The sequence below is a fragment of the Rhinolophus sinicus genome, chromosome X (genome assembly GCF_036562045.2).
Source record: "Rhinolophus sinicus isolate RSC01 chromosome X, ASM3656204v1, whole genome shotgun sequence".
NCBI classification, from domain to species: domain Eukaryota; kingdom Metazoa; phylum Chordata; class Mammalia; order Chiroptera; family Rhinolophidae; genus Rhinolophus; species Rhinolophus sinicus.
This window is the reverse complement of record NC_133768.1, coordinates 11816130-11836303: the sequence shown is the minus strand read 5'-3', so window position 1 is coordinate 11836303 and position 20174 is coordinate 11816130. Positions and strand designations below refer to the sequence as shown.

Here is a 20174-nt window from a genome sequence, read left to right as displayed (position 1 = left end):
ACTCAGAAAAAATAAACATTAAAAAGCAGATCAGCTGAAGGTAGTATAAATGACAGAAAGTTGATAAAAAGTATTATCTACTTATATGAGCTGAGAATCATGGCTGCATTTTTAAAATTCAAGCTCCGTGAAGACCTTTTAACAATTATCATAATTCACTCACAGATGATGTAATGCTACTCATGCTAAGAAGTGATTAATCGATCCTTTGTCCAGATAACTAGCTTTCTGAAGTTCGAGGGAAAAGTCCAGGGTCGGGACTAAATATTAGGTGCACAGTCTAAGAGGATGTCAAAAACTCATTAATCAAGATAAATACTGTTTTAATAAAATATTTTTAAAATAAAAATCAATGCAAAATCCATGGTGAACAAAATAGCCACATTTTAAATAAAGATAGGACGTGGCAATCTGTGAGTTGATAGCTCTGCAGCAACCCCAGGTGAATAAACAGTGTTGACTACTTATTTGTATACTGGTCCATTAGTTTCACTGTACCCCTCTGAATGAGTCACTGGGGCTTCTGGCAGGGAGGGGACCTGGCACAAAATTGACAGGACATCTATGCTCTTTGGATCTGGGCTTATCGATTGTCCCCTTCCACAAGAACACTGGCTGCAGGCAAATTAACCCCTCCCCCCGGCACCAGCTGTGGATTAATACACTTGGATTCTAGCTCTACTTTAGAATGAAAGGTACCATGGCGTGTTATACAGAAGACAACAGCAAGAATACACTTACATTCTTTAAAGTTCCATATGGCCCTGTGGCTGTATTATTGGTACAGCGAGGCACTTACTTTAGGTAATAATGAGGATGGCAAGAATAAAAGAATAAGAGGGCAAGGAAGAAACAAAGAAAATTGATACATGGTGAGTCAGAGAGATACTCTGCATCCATTGTGGGGAAGGATGGACATCCGTACCCTGGGGGAGTGGGCCCATTTGGTGCCAGACGCCAGAGAGTCACATGATTTAGGTATTGCCTTCAAGGTAGTTTCAATTTTGGCTTTAGGTAGCATCTTTGGCTTAAAAACCTGAGGAGACTAATCATGTCAGGAGAGGCAAAGGTATACATCCTGAGAAGCCAAGCCACATCTTGCTTGAAATACTGCTCGTCATTTGGTCAGTGATGCCGAAGCACATTGCAAAAGCCCGCTCTAAGCTCTCTCATGTAAAGGATATATTTTAAAGTTTCAGAGTTCTGGAATGTGGGGTATTTGGGGGAATGGGGAGAGAAAGGAGGGAATAAAATGCTCACGTATTACTTGGATCATTAGATTGGATAATCTAAATGGAAATGCCATGCTGCTCAGCCCCAGTGGGGCTGCTGCTTCTGGCTTCTGGCTCAAGTGTGGAACATTTTCTGAGAGGACAGCCCTACCTCAGCTAAGGTTTGTGTGGGCAGCTTTGAGGCTGAGCCCCAAGGCAGTGAGGGAATGTCTATTCTACATGCTGGCAGCAAGATTAAAAGCTGAGGTTTACCTTTTCAGTTTTCTTACTTGCCACCAGTCAGGGTAGTCTTCTCTTGGAATATACCTCATATTGACGTTTGGCTGGGAGCCATAGTTTTTCTTTGTGTCACTGTCATACTGGGCTAGACTGGTACTTGAAGATGGTTCATCCATTTTGAAAATAGGAATTGCTCGAGGAATCTTTGGCTTTGGAGAACAAGAGATTTTAATATATCACAGTGAGGCAGGGATTCACGTACTGGTAACTAACAACCAAAGTGTGTCAGACCTTAAATTAAAGAGAAGGGAAGGGAAGGGAGGGAGGGAGGGAGAGAGAGAAACACACACACACATACAGAGGGAGAGAGAGAGGGGGAGAGAAAGAGAGAGAGAGAGAGAGAGAGAGAGAGAGAGAGAGAGAGAGAGAGAGAGAGAAAGGGGCAATGCTAAACATTATAAAGATCTAGAGCAACTGGAACTCTCATACTTTGCTGGTTGGAATATGAAGTGGTATAACCATATTGAAAAGCTATTTACGGAATCTACTAAAGCTGGAAGTGCCCATACCCTGTGATCTAGAAAGTCTATATACATACCCAACGGTGAAATAAAAAGGCATGTAAAAGAATGTTCATAGCAGAATTATTTCAATTAGATGAAAACTTGAAACTACCTAAATGCCGATTGAAAGGATAAAACAATAAACATATTGTGGTTGTAGTAGGTTAAATAATGTCCGTCCCAAAGATGGTCATGTCCTCGTCCCTGGGATCCATGAGCATGTTACCTTACACAGTAAGAGGGACTGTGCAGACGTGATTAAGTATCTTGTGATGGGGAGATTATCTTGGATTATTGGGGTAGGCCCAATAGCAACAGGGCCCTCATAAAAGGGAGACAAGAAGGTCAGAGATTAGGGAGATGTGAGAATGGAAGCAGAGATCACAGAGGAAAGAAGATGCTACCCTACTGGCCCTGAAGATGGAGAAATGGGCCAGGAACCAAGGTTCCTGCCACCATACGTGGCCTCTAGAATCTGGAAAAGGCAAGCAAATAGATTTTCCCCTAAAGCCTCCACAAGGAACACAGCAGTGTGGACCCATTTTAGACTTCTGATCTTCAGAACTGTAAGAGAATAAGTTTGTGTTGCTTTAAGTCACTAAATTTGTGGTAATTCGCTATAGCAGCAATAGGAAACGAATACAGTGGTGTATTCACCCATTGGAATTCTATACAGCAATGAGAATAAACTAAAACCACATACTAAAAAATGGGCAAATCCCATACTGAACAAAAGAAGACAGAAAATGAATGACTGTATACTTTATGATTCCACTTATATAAAGGTCAAAACCAGGCAAAAAATCTATGATGTTATAAATCAAGCTAGTGATTACTCTGGGTGGGATGTAGTAACAAAAAGGAAACAGGGTACCCCTGGGGTTCTGTGATGTTCTGTTTCTTAATCTGAGTGTGTGTTATACAGAAGTGTTCAGTTTATGAAAATTCATCAAGCGGAACACTTACCGTGTTTCCCCCAAAATAATACCGGGTCTTATATTAAGGTTTGCTCCAAAAGACGCATTAGGTCTTATGTTCAGGGGATGTCCTCCTGAAAAATCATGCTAGGGCTTATTTTCCAGTTAGGTCTTATTTTCGGGGAAACACAGTAGGACTTGTATACTTTTCTAAGTGCATGTTATACTTCAATTAAACATTCACATAAATATATAAAGCACTGAATTTAATTTTTTCACACTGTATTTTACTTTTTTCCAGGGATTAGTATCCTGGACATTTGACTTATGCAGCACACTGCTACCGTGTTTTCCCCAAAATAAGACCCAGCCGGGCCATCAGCTCTAATGTGTCTTTTGGAGCAAAAAGTAATATAAGACCCGGTCTTATTTTACTATAATACAAGACCGAGCCTAATATAATATAATATAATACCGGGTCTTATATTAATTTTTCCTCCAAAAGACGCATTAGAGCTGATGGTCCGGCTAGGTCTTACTTTCGGGGAAACAGGATATTTATCAGCTGTGGGGTGGTTCTCTCCAAAGATAAATGCAGTAGAAAGTTCCCTAATCGGAAAGCTGAACAGAATAGCTAGAAAGCAGATTTTTATTTTCCTCAGCTCAGTAAAGTAAGTTCTCTACCAAATGCTCTGGTAAAAACAAGACAAAAGAAAACATACATTTCCTGATACTCTCTCTGATCCCTGATCCCTGATCCCTTAGGGCAGCTTATAATCAAAACAGACCTTGGCCACTGATTTGCCTGACTGGTAATTTTTTACTTGTACACATTTCCCTGAGAATTCCATGCCAGAGACTAGATGCGATGGTTTCTGGCTCCTAAATTATCCTCTACTCTTAGATTTGTTTAAAACAAACTTGATTGGAGTATAATTTATGTATCATAAAATTCACCCTTTATAAGTATAGAACTTAGTAAATTAATCGAGTGGGTTAATCATCACCGTAATTCAGTCTGAGTATATTTCTATAACCTCTATAAGATCCCTCATGCCCATTTTTAGCCAGTTCCCATGCCCATGCTGGCCTCAGGCAACCACTAATCGACCTTTGCCCTTATGGATTTGCTTAGTCTGGACATTGCTCTTAGGTGTTTCACGGGGCCATAATTTTCAAGTTTCAGGACTGGAGCATGTATCCAAATCAAAATAGCAATATCACGATAATGAAATAAAACTCCAAACCTTTATAATTGTATTAGTTACCTAAGGTTGACGTAACAAATTAGTACATGTGTAGATTAAAACAACAGAAATTTATTCTCTCACAGTTCTGGAAGCCAGAAGTCCAAAATCAAGGTTTCAGCATGGCCATGCTCCCTTTAAAAGCTCTAGGGGAGAATCTTTGCTTGCCTCTTCCAGGTTCTGGTAGCTCTAGGCATTCTTTGGCTTATGGCAACATGACTCCAATTGCTGCCTAGGTCTTTAAATGGCCTTCTTCTCTGTGTATCTCTGCGTCCTGTCATCTTTTTGTGAGAACACCAGTTGTAGGATTTGTGACCCATGCTAGTCCAGTATGATCTCGTCTCAGTCCTTAACTAATCACATCTGCAAAGACCCTGTTTCCAAATAAGGTCACATTCTGAGGTTCTGGGTGAACACGAAATTTGGGGGACACAATTCAACCTATTATAAGAATGGATTTCTTTTTGCCCTTCACGTTGGTTCACAAAAAATATATATTGTTTTTACTTAGGTAGAAAGATAGAAGTAAGTACGTGTGAATGTGTGTAGCGGAAAATAACTACCCGAGATACTATAGAGCTGATGGATGGGTAGAGACACTCCCTTAATTTCAGGTGAGCTTCCAGAAAACCACTGGGAGGCCATTTTATGTGTCTCCTGGCATTTGAGGAGGCTGATACCTGCCTGGGAAACCTAAAAGAAGGAGGCTATGGCTATGAAGCCAAGAAAGCAGGGCACAAGGAGAACAGCAGCCTGTACTGCAAGAGCAAGCCGCATACAGTTTTACTGACTAAAGCAGTTAAGGTTTTGTTTGTTTTCCTGGAGGCCAACCCAACCCTTGGGAGAGGGTTGGCTGGGAGCCATCTTGAAAGGAATGCTGCCCAAGATTGGTGAATTGACCCAGCAGTAAAGTTGAGGGCTAGAAACCCAAGAGCTAAGGGTCAAGATATTTCCTCTGTCATAAAACTACATTTGGATATGCACCCCAGTGGTAAACCCATGAAAGTCTCCCATAAGATAAAGAATTAGCATTGCAAAACTGTCTCACCCAGAAGCCACCACTATGAAATCATAATGGGACCAACCACGTATAACTGTCTCTTTTATTAGACCTGCTCTTTCTGGAACTCAACCTTGAAAGGGTCAGAAATCTCAGCCTCTCTAAGACTCCTCCCCCAAAGCAGGCTGCCTTCTGTGCAGACGCGAGCTAGGTGAAGGGGAAAACTTTTAACTTGGAAAGCTGTTTGGATTCGTGTGAATGTAACATTGGATGAGAAAATTTAGAGGCTGTTCTCATGACTACCAGTAAATGGGAAATTTCATGTCACCTGAGAGTGACTAGAAAACTATGGAATCTCCCTGAGATTCCATTCAGGGACAGAGAAGAAAGCCCACCGAGTGGCTTTGAAGGGATAATGGAGAGAAAGAATTATGTTGTTTTCTGCTAGTGCCCCATGGGGTCCCGTTCCTCACAAGCTGTACTTACCTGAGGCAGTCCTGGCCATGCTGCTGCTGGTGGTAGGAGAGGAATGGCAGCTAGTAACAGCTGCCTGTTATGTATGATACCATCTTAAGAGTTTCTCCCACATGTACTCATTTTTAGTGATTATTTACATGCTTACAGGTTAGAAAAAGGTCCAGTTCTTAAATACAAGAATATAAAATGGAATAACGGTTCTGTATTTACATTTATTATTTGATACTGCCATTGCTATTGGTGATAGCTCACAGTTTTTCTCTCTTTGCTGAGCATCTGAATGAAGCCTGTATTTTCTAGTCTTGAATCTGGCAATTCTTGATTTATCTAATATATCTTGACTATGAAAAATTTAAATGTTGACTTACCATTCTGTCTGGGAAAGTGGGAGCTCTGTGTGTCTCTTCCTTTGCTGCAATGTGCAGATCAGCATCTGAAAAGTAAAATCAAGCAATATCAGAAGGAACTTTAAATAAAACAAAGCAAAACATCCAATGTCATGAATCAAAAGAAAGAACTAGCTTGTGTGTGAGCAATAGTTCACATGAAATGAATTCAGACACATTTGGAGTGATTCTGCTGCTTTCCTGTATAACACCCAACTCAAACACCACCCCTCCACCATTGTTTATCAATATGGTCCCCAAATGGATAAAAAATTCAAGTTTCTCTAAATCCTAAAAACTTAATGTGTACCACATTTCCACCCTGTATTTGAGTAGCATATATCTAATCCATTGGGTTGTACCTGTCCATGTCTGATTCCTCTTTGATTGGCTCATGCAAGATGCTTATAAATAGCTCATCTATAAGGAACAAACCTATCCCATGATTTTTTTTCCTGTTGTATGATAATTTTTGGTTTCTCTTTCTACCCACACATGTAGGTAAATGTCCAGGCTATAGATGTGAAGCCATTATATACTTTATAAGCCAGGTGGACATATGGTTTATTGACGAAACTGGATCATTTCTGACAGTGACAGATAGGCTTTTAAAAATTATGCCAGTTCACCAGCTGCAGAATGAGACTGCTCCAAACAAACTGGGGTGTATGGTCCACTTGTAGGCCACATACCCTGGAAAGAGGGTGGTCCCGGGTATTTTGAAGACAGAAGGAAGCAAAGATACTCAACTGTTTCCTTTCTGTGCCCATGGGCTTCCCTGTAGCTCGGCAGGGGAGGCCGAGGGGATAAATTACACTTGAGGAGCTAGACAATATCACAGCTACTACTGGGCCATAACACTTCTACATTCTGTAGTTTTCTTCAGAGGCTGGCAAAGAGCCTGTGGCACCTGGGACACATGACAGGTGACATCCAGACAGATTCTAGAGAGATAATTCCAAGAAAGTGCTCTCTCTGGCCTTTTTCCTGCTCTTCCCCTGGGAGTTAGGGCAAGGTCAGAGCTGGAATCTGTCCTGCTGTGTAATGATGCTAGACCATAGACAGAATAACTCGGGGAAATGATTAATGCTCTAAGGCGACATTACTTCTCAGCCCTTCACAGTGGAGAGAAGGTCCACATATAGTAAATTCTGTATAGTTCATCAAATCATTATAACTCATGAATATAAAGGGCAATATGATCTAATTAAGATGAAGAAATATTCATTGTGTAGTCTAATTGAGATGGAAAACAATGAATATTCATTGATTTTGGTGTAAAATAACCTGCGGTAACATTAACATAATTGTCAATGCTGTTATGAAGTGGATTTGGATATCTCATGTCTCTGTGTGTTTCACAGTTTATGAAGTATTATCACATAACTGATCTCATTCAAGTCTTCAAAGTCATTGTAGTACAAGCATATTTTTTTCCAGGCTGGTAAAACTGTTACCAAAATAAGTTCTCCTTTTTATTTATTGATAACTTCATGTTGTTAAACAATGATAAACTTCTAAAATATGTAAGACTGCCTCATGTAAGTATCCTGGTGAAGGAATGGGACTCAAGGGCACAAGCAGAAAATAACATAATTCTTTCCCTCCATTATCCCTTCAAAGCCACTCAGTGAGCTTTCTTTTCTGTACCTGGATAAAGTCTCAAGCAGATTTCCCTAGGAATATAATTCTGGATAGAATCTGGCTGCATTTAAAGCAAATCCTTTTCTGATGTTATTAAGAAATCAATAAATATACACAGAATGGCAAACTACTTTATATCTTTTAAGTCTTGTCCATCCATAATTTTGTTATATATGGTGATTGAAAGTGTTACTTAAATTTTTATCCTCTGACATATTTTTAAAAAGAATGCTGTTTTTGTCACTTTATGATTTTAGTTTGGGAACCATGCTGACATGTTCACCACATTCCAGCCATTTGTTTGGAGTTTATCTTAAACCAGGAAGAATTATGAGAGGGAATAAACAGCTCCTTGCTTGATCATGATTCAAATTTAATGGCAGATGTTAATATTATTATTTTAATAAAGATGACTTAATTCACCCTAGAAATAGACTTCATTTGCCAGATAGTATCTTTGGGGCTGGAATTTCATGGCCAACCAATCTGGCACATCTTGTTCTCCTTAACTATCAAGCTGTTCTGGTATGTGGCAGATTTGCCTAATGGAGCACTGTCCACCCAGGGTCCACCCAACACAGGGGTCACATTACATGCTTCCCAGAGAGTACATCCTGGGGCCGCTTTGCAACTCTGCTGGCAGCACAGGAACTTCCCGTCCACGAAGAACCCACTGTGGTACTTGATCAGCAGGTGGGGGTTGCCCCTTATCTCTGGGGAGCAGGCAGGAAGAAAACACAACGTGAGCAAACATTGGCCCAAGAGAAGAAACACATCAGTAAGTGCTGTTATCACAAAACAATGACAACCTCATTTTGCCAGCAATCAGTGTAAGAGTAAATGGTTCCCAAAGGATATAAGTCTTTCACTTAGAAGTTAAAAAGCCAAAAAGAAAAGTCTAATCATGTATATTGTGAGAACAACACAATAACTTTTGTCAGTCTTAAAAAAAAAAAATCTAGTAGTGACAGCACATGGTATTCTCTTATGGCAGAAAGAGGCCAGAAGGTAGGACTAGATCTTAGCAAAAAGAAAAGAAGTTTCTAATAAACATATACATTCTTCCCACTTTTTCTTTGGAAACCTTTCAAATGTACAGAAAAGTTGCAAGAATAGTACAATGAATGTCCACATACCCTTTACCCAGATTCACCAATTTTAAGTGTTTGCCACATTTGCTTTCTCTCTCTCTCTCTGTACATACATACATATTATTATGTATATATTTTTTATCATTGTTGTATTTTGCTTAACATTTGAGAGTAAGTTACAGATATTATGACCTAAATAATGTCACCCACATATACTTCAGCATGTAATTTCTGTTAACAGGGACATTCCCTTATATAACCATAAAGCAATTATCAAATTCAGCAAATTTAACAGATACAACACTCAGTATATTTTTCATATTCAATTTTTTTGTAATTGTTCCAAGAGTGTCCTTTATGATCACTCATTTGCTTCTGCTCTAGGATCCAGTCCAGAATCACACATGGTATTTAGTTATCTAGTTTCCCTTGATCTAGAAGAGTTTCTCATGCCTTGTCTTTCATGACTGACCTGTTTACATTAAGGAATTAACGTTTTACGAGGCTGCTTTTCTAGGAATATGTGCATATTTTAAAACCCATGGGAACAGAACAAAACAATCCAAAGTAATGAAATTCTAATATTGGAGTGTAATACTGTGCCTATAGCAAACTAGCCTCTCCCAAAACCCAACAGAAAGACCTACAGGTCTTAGAGAATACTTCAAGAAGAGTCTCCAGGAGGGGAGGGCTGCTTCTAAGTGTGCCTTCAACTTTTTCTTTCTTGATTTTATATTCAACTTGAGGATTCCTTATTTTGCTCCCAGGAGGATTCTGCTCCTCCTTTACAACCCTGAACTGAGGAAGTGTGTGGAGGTAATAATAACTACTTCGCTGGGTCATTGAAAGGATATGGGAAAATGTATGTAAAGCATCCAGCACAGTATTAGGCCCAGAGTTGGTGTTCGATGAACAGTGGGCTTTAGAAATATCATCCCTTAGTTTAACTCAGTTCAGCTTACCTGAAAAGGCTGGCATTCAAAAATTCTTAACTATTAATGGGAATTGAAGGGAAATGATTACAGAAATCACAGAAAACAAAAGGAGTTAAGTTTATAAAACATTACTTTCTGACCTTAAGCTTTCCAGAAGCCTAGCCTTTATACTGTACTGGGCAAAATTTGGATTTGGGCAATTGGATTATGAGTTCTCCATTATTAGGTATGTGACATTGGCCATGTCTCTTTAACTCATTTATCTGAAAACATGGAGAATAGTATGATCCATTTCCTTAGAGTTGTCAAGAGGGTACCCAAGAAAATGTTTTACAGGTACTTGACACAGTAGCTGGCAAATGACCTGCTTAGTAAGTGTTAGGCATAACTTTCTGTACACATCCAAAGTGCAGTAGCTACAGAACCTGACACAGCCCCGTGAGGACCTAGACTTTGCCCTGGTAAAGGTGAGCACACTGGGTGGGGAGCAGGTGGCCTGGCTTCCTCCAACGCGCTGGGAAGGCACAATAGCCAGCTCTGTGCAGAGCAGGAAAGGGAATCTGACCCCCAGGCCTCCCCTATGTAACAATGAGAATGCAAAATGAGGATGAACATGACACAGTCTCTGAGGTTGGTAGGAAAATCAGTAGATACTCGCTTGACATTGGGTCCTTTTACGGTCATATCTTTCCTCCACCGAGTCTCAAAAGAACTCAACCAATGACTCCCTTTTATGACTTTTTAAAATTACCTTTTTGTAATGCTTTCAACCACTGAGTTCGGCTCTCTTCATTTGATGCATAGACATAGAGAAGCCCATCTTTATAGACAATCTGGAAATGAAAAGATTTGGTGCATTTGGATATAATGCATCATAGTTCACTCTGGTGCAACGGCAGATTTTCTGTTATCCAAAAGAAACTTTGAGTTTGCTCATGTAATATCCATTAGCTCTGGAACTAATGGGAAAAAAATCTAGTTATTTTTATCCTCCACCTTGCCATCTGTTTTATCCCAGACCCCGCTACACTCTGGAACATTACAGCGGGGATTCTCTGGACCTGGAAAATTAGAAAATTATAAAATGTTAGATATTACACGTGTCTTAGGCGTGTCCTGGTCCATCCACCTGCCCAGTGCATGATTCTTTACAGCCAGTTTACCTGTTCTAGCCTTAAAAATATCTTCAGGGATGGAATGTTCTTTACTTTTGCTATACCATCCTTGCCAATTTTCATGTATGCTGATTGTTGTATAGTTCATGTGTATTTTGGGTAAAAATATGTCTCCCTGTTACTTATTCCCTTGGGATATGTCCCAACCTAGGAATCCCCAGTATAAGCTATTTGCTATTCCTTAAGATGCTTGTTTAAATGTTTGAAGATTACAATATCTTCCCCAGATCCTCCTCTTGTTTGCTCAACTTTTGTGGGTAAATATTCCAGACCATTTATTAAACACCTAGTGCCTTGGCTCTTTCCTATTTTATTATTTTAATCCTATTTCAACTCTATGAAAAATATATGATTATGCCCATTTTGGAAGTGAAGAAATAAAGTCAGAGAGAGGTTGAGTATGTTGTCCATGGTTACACAAGTATAAGCACTGGCTAGGAGCTCTTTGGGGCTCCAAAGCCTGTGTTCTTTTGAATACCCCATGCCACTGTGATACGGATTTGAAGCATCGTCCATGAGCACATGCTCCCCTGGTTTCTTCCAATTGGGTAACGTTCTTTTTTTAAGTGGGAAGTATAGATTGTTCAGCAATCGGCTATTTTATTTTCCTTTTTGGCCACAGTTCCCTCATACTAGCACTGAGTAGTCCAAACATCGGAAGGGTGATCCACCTGCCTTTAGATCAGAAAGGTAAGTATGCATGATAGAATAAAAGTAGGGCATGCCTTAGATCAAGCCATGTCCCAAGGGTACTGTGGGCACACTCTCCATAACATACCACTTAAAAAAAGACTTCAGGGTAAAAGTAAGACTCGTGGCATGCTGTGCAAAGCCCTTCATGATGTGGCCCTGCCCACCTTTCCAGGCTCATCTCTTTCACAGGGTTGCTTTATTCATAAAGACTACTTGGAGCTCTCCAAATGTGCTGTACGATTTCACCGATCAGTGCCTTGATTAGTGCTGATCAGCAGTTTCTTTGTTTCGCTGCCCTTCCTGTTTAACTCCACGTGTCCTTCCCAACCCACCTCCAGTAGAAAATCTCCCTAACCTCTTGGAGTGAGGGGTGAAGCTTCTGCTTCCCGGGGCACCATGGCTACTCTGCTGACCCTTACCTTACCACTCACCCTCACTGCCTTATAATGATCTGTAAATGCGTTGGGGACAGGGATGGCATTTAATGCCTTATTGTGTGCCTAGCACCTTGTAGCTCACTGGAAATGCCAGATGTCTGATGAAAGAGATTGTCAGAGCCCCAGGCAAGTCAGGCCACTGCAGCTGACGTGCTCACCTTTCTTCCTTTCCCTCTAGGAAAGGCAGATGGGTAGACAGAATTTTAGCAAACTTCCCAACTCCCATCTGGAGATGTTCCAAGCCTTGTCACTGTCTTAATGAATCATTTCACAGCATCTTGATTTATCCCAGATATATAGAGTTCATAATAGGAAATATTCAAAGAAGAGCCACCCGTCCAATGGAAGGAATGTTGTCCCTCCACTTACCTGAAATGGGTACTGTCTCTCCACAGGGGTCTGCTCCTCGAGATTGACTTTCTCCACACATCTGATTTTCTTAATGTCGATTGTTCCTTTTCTACTGCCTCTTTTCTGAATTAAACAAAATATATGATGCCTCATGTGATACACAATGGTGCACAAAGAAAAGCATGAAGTTAAGGTGTGTTTGGAAGGGAGATTGGAAGATGGGATGGACATGTGAGAATCATTCCAATTCATCCAGAATAGTCAAAACCCAGTGACAATAGAATATATTTTTTGAGTGTGGACACAAACTCATATACTCCTCCAAAAGCAAGTCTTCAAGCAGCACTTAAAAATTTTGTTTGATAATCTTGAAACACATTTCAAATCACCTGCCATGTGCTTAATCTACTCAGGTACTCAGGAAAATCAAGATTTAACTTCACAAAGCATCTCCATCTTGTTTCAATTTTATGTCAGTATTTCTACTGTGACAGAATTCTCAACTGTATAGAGATAGTCTTATTTCCAGAACAGTGTTAAGACAGGGTTTCTCATCTTCAGCCCTGTTTGGAGACAGATCATTCTTTGTGGTGGGTGCTGTTCTGTGCATTATAAAATATTTAGCAGCGTCCCTGGCCTCTACTGACTAGAAGCCAGTAGCACACTACCTCCACCCCCAATTATGACAACCAAAAATGTCCCCAGCCATTGCCAAATGTCTCTTGGGGGCAAAATCACCCTTAGTTGAGAACCACTGTTCTAAAGTGGTTTACAATTTTCCTTAGTAAAGTTAACCAATATTTTAAAATCCTTTATCTTACATTGGTTATACCTTGGTTAAGAAAAGACAATGTGACAAGTGAGTGCAAGCTGATCTTTATAAGCTGAGGAACCTGATATTGTTTCATTATAATTAAGCCCTTTGGGGAGGCTTAAGAAAAATAAATAGTATAAAAACAATGGAATAAGCAGGGTCTCACCATTTTGTCATATTCGTAGTAAGAGAGGTTTGTTTTGGTCAAAACAAAAAGCCGCTCTTTGTAGTTATTTGGGGACATTTTCTTCTTTTGCTGTGACCTTTTGAGAAGAAGTTCTTCTAGAATGGATCTTGTATCCATATTGTCGTCCTAAATAAAATAAAATAATTAAAATGAGTGTTTACAGCATCTAGCTAGGTTCTCTTCTACTTTCATAAATTTTATTCAACTATTTCTCATTCAGGGATAATATACATACTATAAATTTTTAAAAGTTAGATTTAGGATTATAGAGGAAAGGTAGTTAAGCAGGCCCTTAAATACACACAACTGCACTTTTTTTTTTTCTCCTGCTTTGGCTTTGACTTTTATAAATATTTTTATTTTTTACGGCATTCTATGCATTTTACTCACCTCCTCCTCTGGATCATAAATTCACCATCTTTACCATACCCTCCAGACTAGCTTATCAAAATTCTCCTTTATTCCTTAAGCATTCTATAGGCATTTGTTGAATTGAATTGGATATAATCAAACTTTTCAAGATTTCAACTCCAGGCAGTTCACTGTGTCTGAAGTAATTGATCAGCTCAGTTTCTTTCCATTAATGTGACCAGTTTGACTAAATTATCCAAATCACTGTGAGACTCTGATATCATTATAAATTACGCCCAGAGCCCCTGAGCATGATCAGATCTTTAACATAAAGAATGAGTTTACTTTTCAATATTTCTGAGACTAAAACATTTAAAAATGATATCAAAAGAGATTTAAAAGAACTAAAAAAAATTGGTACTTTATAAACTAAAAACACTCTTTTCCTTCCCAGACCATGTAAGACATGAAAACTTAGAATATTTCTGAATACTAATGCATTCATTCATTTTCTGGTTCTACTAATACTTGTTTCAACCCTCAGTCTGATATCAGGTCTGATAATGAAAAGTAGTGTTAAGCAGTAGGCTAGAACAGTGTGTTCTTTTCTTTGTGAAATCACATCATTAGCAGCAGTCAGATGCCTGATAATGACTATCTTTCTTTTCTTATTGATAATCTGAAGGTAATTAACTTTACTCACCTTACATTGGAGAGAGCCCAAAGTGTGCTTCTGGGTCCTTACCTCAGGCTCTAAGCAAACAGTTATTGCTCTGAGGCACCATCACTCATTCCCTCTGGCTATGCCAGAGTCGGGCATTAAAAAGAAGATATTTGCATCCTATTTATCACTCTGAATCAGGAAGCACCCACACGGGCATTGCTCAGTCTGGATGGAGGCAGATGCCAAGTGAACCTGTCCAATTGCTAACGGGCACGTCTCACTCGCCCAGGGGTATGATGGGCCCGTGATGGCAGAGGAGTGGAAAGAAAGGGAGACTAAGAAACACAGCTTGGCATTGAACAAACCAGAGTCAGGCCCCACCAGCTTCCCTTCCGACATAGACCACACCACTCTAGAAATGGGAATCAAAATCAGCTTTTATTATTTATTTACATAGATCAGAAGACACTCCCTCAGATGTTCTCCAAGGGCATCGTTTATTTATAAGCAGAAGTAGTAGAAATCTTATCCATTAAATATAATAGAGTTTTGGTCACTTTTTGCTTTGCATATTGTTTTATCTGGAAAAAAAAGTACTGTATAATTCTTTCACGAAAGTAGAATGGGTTTCTTTTGAACACAATGGGTGCTATTCACCATGGTCACTGGTTTCTTTGCCCTGGACTCAGAGACGAGGCAGAGGTCAGGGTGTAGTAAACCCACTGGGACCTGGGAAGGCAGGTAGCAAACCTATCTTTCACCTTTGCCTCCATTATAAACTCTACACACACGCCTGTTCAGATAAGATCATTTTTCTACACCCAAAGTCTATGGCCGGAAGAGAATTTGCTTGAAGACTTATTGAAATAAACTATGGAAAGTCTACTTTTTGTTCGTTAAAGTCTCCTTTTGGCCATAGGTGTAGGGTACTTTTGTCTTTTACATTAAAAAAGTTGATTAACAAAGCAAAAAGAAAAAACTGAAAACTTGTCAAATGTCTTTTATATCCACAGCTAATACATTACTCCTCAAAGCAGAGTGCTAGTTAAATAGATCTGGTTAGTGGAATAAGTTTACTTCACAAAATTTTTTCAAATGCTGAATCAATTCGTAACATTAAGAACACTGTTTTAAAAATGCAAATTCCCGGTGTTTAAGGTAATATGCAGCCCTTCCCAGTACCGCACGAAGATACACACGCTTTTCTGTTTGTAGAACTTTCACATTCATCACGTTCAAGTTTGTTTTTGGGAGGGGGTTTACCTAAAGGTATTAATGATGAGTCACAGAAAGCATTGACAAATGAAATTCACAAAGTTGTTTCCGTCATGCGGTACTGGGAAAAGCTGCATATTGACTAGAAAGGAAAATACCAACTCCACAAGCACATTCTCTAATACATCTCCAAGGGTTTACACACACTGTTGTATCAGAAGCAGTATAATTTGTCAGAGTTCAGCAAAATTGTTCATTCCCAAATCCTGCCCTTTGTGAATTTTTTGGCTTTTTTGGCTCATTTTAAAAATTACATGTGATATACTTATTCTACAAAACCAAGAACTACAGACAAGCAAGAGGAAAAGTAAAACTTAACATTTTGGTGAACATACCTATAGATTTTTTTCAAATGTATACACGCATGTGTTTATTTTCACAAACACGCATTCACATACTGTGCATGCGGCTCTGTAATCTGTTCTCATGTAACAAACACTCGGAACCACACATCTTGGAAGTCCTTCAAATTTCCACTCCCTAAGTTGGATTCTCATGCTCCCGAACGAACTTGAAGAACCCTGTTTAAATGACTCACACTTTTGTCATCTCCAGATCAGTTTCTTCTAAGATAACACCTGGTTCCTGCTCAAGTTTGGACCTGCCTTTCTCCTTCTATTTGCTTCTGTCCCTTCCTTGTACTTCTGTCTTCTTCTAGATTAGCCTAGATTCTAAATTGAAGGCATTTCTCTGGTCTCACTTGGTATAGGAGGTGATAGTCAGTGAATACTAATTTTTAGAAATGTAATATCTGTTCCCTTGTATTAGGACAATAAATCAACAGGGCCCAGGTATCACTGTTGACTCAAATGCCTGTCCAAGGACCAGCAAACTCGACTCTGCCTTCCTGTATTTAAGTGACATTCAGTTGGAAAGGTGGCAAAAAAACTTTAAAAATAAAATGAGATCCTAAAGCTAGTCAGTATTAACCAGAAATCTATTTCCATAGAGGTGCTGGTGGGATTTGGCTGGAATCTCATATTATCACCTACATAGAATAGACACATCAATTTGCTTACCAAATAGGCCCGCCTGCCTATTTCCATAAGCACATGAAACTAGAAAGAGATTAAAATACAGGGGAGGTGAAAAAACACGCACAAAAAAACAAACGAAAAAAAACCCCGACAGAAATCAATATAGTATTTTCTATAAGGAAGCCAGTCAATATTGTGTACCCTATAACACACATAAAGGATGTGTGTTAAATTAACATGACTTGGAATCACTAGGGTTATTTAGCATTTATAAGGAAATGATATCATGAGGGTAAGGAGTGCAACTCTGCAGGTCTATTTAGCACACTTGATTTTGAGCCTCCAGTGTGCCCTGAATGACAATGAACGGGTATGAGAGCTAGGTTTCATAGCTAATTAGCTAGGTTTCATAGCTAATTAATATGCAAAGTTACTGTGGTGGTAGACTTAGAAGGCTTGGAGGAGGTGACAGGGCTGTCATTTGTGAGCTGTGTCACCTTGACCAAGCTTCTGCCTGCTTTCCACTTCAGTTTTCTGACTTTAAGTCACATAAAGTCAAGTGCTAGAGCAGCCTGATCCCAGCAGCCCGAGTGACTTAGCCAGAACTGCAAAGCTGTGACCGAGACACACGGGTTAGGGAGCCGGATTTCTGGTGTCCTGCTTGGAGCATTGTCCACGGCATCGAGGCACTAAATAGACTAACAGAGATCTATGTGTTCAGCTAAACGCACTACAGCCTTGCTAAGGCACGCCGTCTGGTAGAACTAGGCATAAATCTGAGTCTTACCAGACCCATGCAAGCCACTTTTATTGGAAATATCAGAAAGATGTGACTTATAAATAATCTTTCAGCAGGAACGTCCAAGGCAGCGTTAAATAGCAAAACTCTAGCCCATATTTTGAAAATAGGTAAGAGCATACAACTCAAAAGTTGGAATACATTCTAAGCGGTGCAGAAATGGGGGGCAGGAGGCAGGAAAGGAAGGGAGAAAGGCATATAATAGTTAAATGCGGCCATTGGCTATTTCCCTTAATCAAAAAGTATATTCCCAGACTGGCTCAGAACAATGCCTTTAAGGTTTTATTCTTTAGAATTGAGATACAACAGTAGCAATTCCTTACTTCTTCAGTTGATTTAGTTATCCTGTCTTACTTTACATGTCATTTAGCTAAAGGTTTGGATAGTTGTCAAGATATTAAAATAATCCACATTCTGGGAGGGCAGTGGAGGGGGAGGGTAGGAAGGAAAGGGAAGATATTCTAAGTGAGGGGCTCTGAAAGGGAAAATGGAGTACTCTGTGAGAAACTTGGCCTGTGACAAATATTTGCCTAAGGCCAGGCCTGCTTATCTTCCTGCTAAGTAACTGAACAAAATATAATGGTAAATTAAACAGGAACAAAAAGCTTAACTCAGAGTCAGGTAAAGTGGCTCAAAAATATAACTCTTCAGATGTTAACGACAAATACCAGCGCCACAGAACCTGCCAAATCCCTGTGTCACATGTTATGCAGGAGAGCGAAAGTTACAAGTGTCTTGGCATGATATGGACATAAATCTCTTAACATTGACAGTCAAATTCTCATCATTTTGAAACACCATAACTTAATTACTCCAAAATGAATGTATGAAAACCAGATGTTTGGGGAAGGCCATTTTTGCATAAATGAGGCAAGTATTCCAATGCCATTCTTGCTGGAGTTAAGCTTTGCTTTAGGTGTGAAATTTATCTTCAGTACCCCACAGAGCTTTATTAAGCCCTTCCTTCTTTTCAGCCACCTCTTTCCTTCTCCCTCCCCTTTGCCCAGGGCACTCCTCTGGGTACCGTCCTTAGGAACAAAGTAAAAAGTGATAAGTCCATGTCCTAATACCTTATGCTGAATTAACACACAGCACTGCTTAGGGGATACAGGTTGATGTGTGCAAAAGCACCAAGCTTTGGTGGGTTCAAATCCCTATTCTGCCTCCATGCAACCTGGCATGTTACTTAACCCTGCAAAACCTCAGCTTCCCCATCTGTAAGGGGAGTAAAACAATAACCACCTCAAAGGGTTAGAAGGAGTCAAGAGAAAACGGCAGTACTATGCCTAGCACCCTAGTAGATGTTCCAGAAACCCATAACTCTTCCCCTTGTTACTTTGTAGGCAAAGTTTTTAAAAGATCATAGCAATAAAAATGACATGACCCTCAGTATAAAATTTCAGTCCTCACCCCGCTGCCCTGAGCTCCTGGGGATAGGAGATAAGGGGAGGCAGGAAGACTCCCCATGTATTCTCTGGGCAACAAACACCTCCTTTGTAGGTCTGTTACAAGCTTTCAATCCTGGAATTGGTTACCTTAAAATCAGGTTGAGCCAGCCCCTTATTGTCTGTATTTGTGCCACCAGATTTCTTACAAACCAATACATAGATGTTACTCAAAATGGGGTCCCTGGACCAGCTGCATCAGCATCGCCTGGGAGCTTGTTAGAAATGCAGAGTCTCAGGCCCCTCCCCAGATCTGCTGAATCCGAATCTGCATCTTAGCAAGATCCCCAGGTGATCCGTATCCATAGGAGAGTTGGAAAAGCGTTGACCTAGACCACAGTATAGTGTACTACTTTTTAAAGTCGATGAAATCATCAGGGTCCACAAGAACTTTCAAAATTATATGGATGTGGGAGCAGCTGTATGGTTCACCTCCCTTCCATCTTCCTATCTCCATCTAAAACACCTCTAAGCCTCTGATTTAGGGAGACTTCAGAAACCTAAGAACAAACGTCTGTAGCAAAAATAACATCATAAAAATAAAGATAGAGAAAAGAAGTTACGAGTAACACTTCTGTGCCTTTCAGACGCACTTCTAAGCCAATATGAAAAGGGCAATGCCTAAAGAATACCGAGGAGAAAATCAGAGGAAACAACACAAAGCTAGAACCAAATGGTGGTGATATACACACCACCTGACAGCTTCCCCAACAAGATTTTAAGCCAGGGGGAATTTACAGTGAAACTACAGCAGGCCCCCAGATTACATCATCCCATCTAAAGTCTCCAAAGGAACCCCAGCAATTTCATCTTCATAATTTGGTAGTAATTTTTAAAAGCAGGATCCCCAAATTTTGTGAACTTCAGACTCTACGACACCCGGATCTGAACCTATGTTACTATAGGATATGCCATTGCATAGCCACCTGCCACTTAAACGCACCATTTTTGTCTTGTTCCGCCGCCAGGGTCCACCGCGGTGAAGTTAATGTGCTCTTGCAGGAACTCAGCCCCAGCTGTCCTCCTTCCAGCAGCAGCAAATTGTCTCACATTTTCCCGGCTGCTGGGTCAGAAATGGCTACATTACTCAGTGCCCCCAAAACGTTTATTGTCCTGCAAGGCCTTACACAATCCCACAGGAAACCACGCTCAACACTTAGCCAACACTTGTTGATCTGATTGAATGCAACAAAAACGGAGACAAAAGCATATTTCATAAAGTTTCCAACTTTGATAACTACGGCTCCTGCTTTTCCCAGGCAGCTCTCGAGTACATGTGATAACCCTGCCTTTGT

The 20174-nt window shown here is 40.0% G+C and overlaps 1 protein-coding gene across 1 annotated transcript in view; it reads right to left on the bottom strand.

Annotated features, from left to right (window-relative positions):
- The window catches only part of BMX (BMX non-receptor tyrosine kinase), a 42495-nt gene extending 22536 nt beyond the window's left edge, over positions 1 to 19959 (bottom strand). The window contains exons 1-7 of the mRNA XM_019746241.2: positions 19823 to 19959; positions 13348 to 13494; positions 12386 to 12490; positions 10463 to 10544; positions 8279 to 8398; positions 6024 to 6088; positions 1485 to 1660 (exon numbers count right to left, since the gene is read on the bottom strand). Coding sequence (XP_019601800.2) covers positions 1485 to 1660; positions 6024 to 6088; positions 8279 to 8398; positions 10463 to 10544; positions 12386 to 12490; positions 13348 to 13494; positions 19823 to 19825 — 698 coding nt within the window. The 5' untranslated portion in view covers positions 19826 to 19959. The remainder of the gene's footprint in view (positions 1 to 1484; positions 1661 to 6023; positions 6089 to 8278; positions 8399 to 10462; positions 10545 to 12385; positions 12491 to 13347; positions 13495 to 19822) is intronic.
- Between the last annotated feature and the right edge of the window lie 215 nt (positions 19960 to 20174).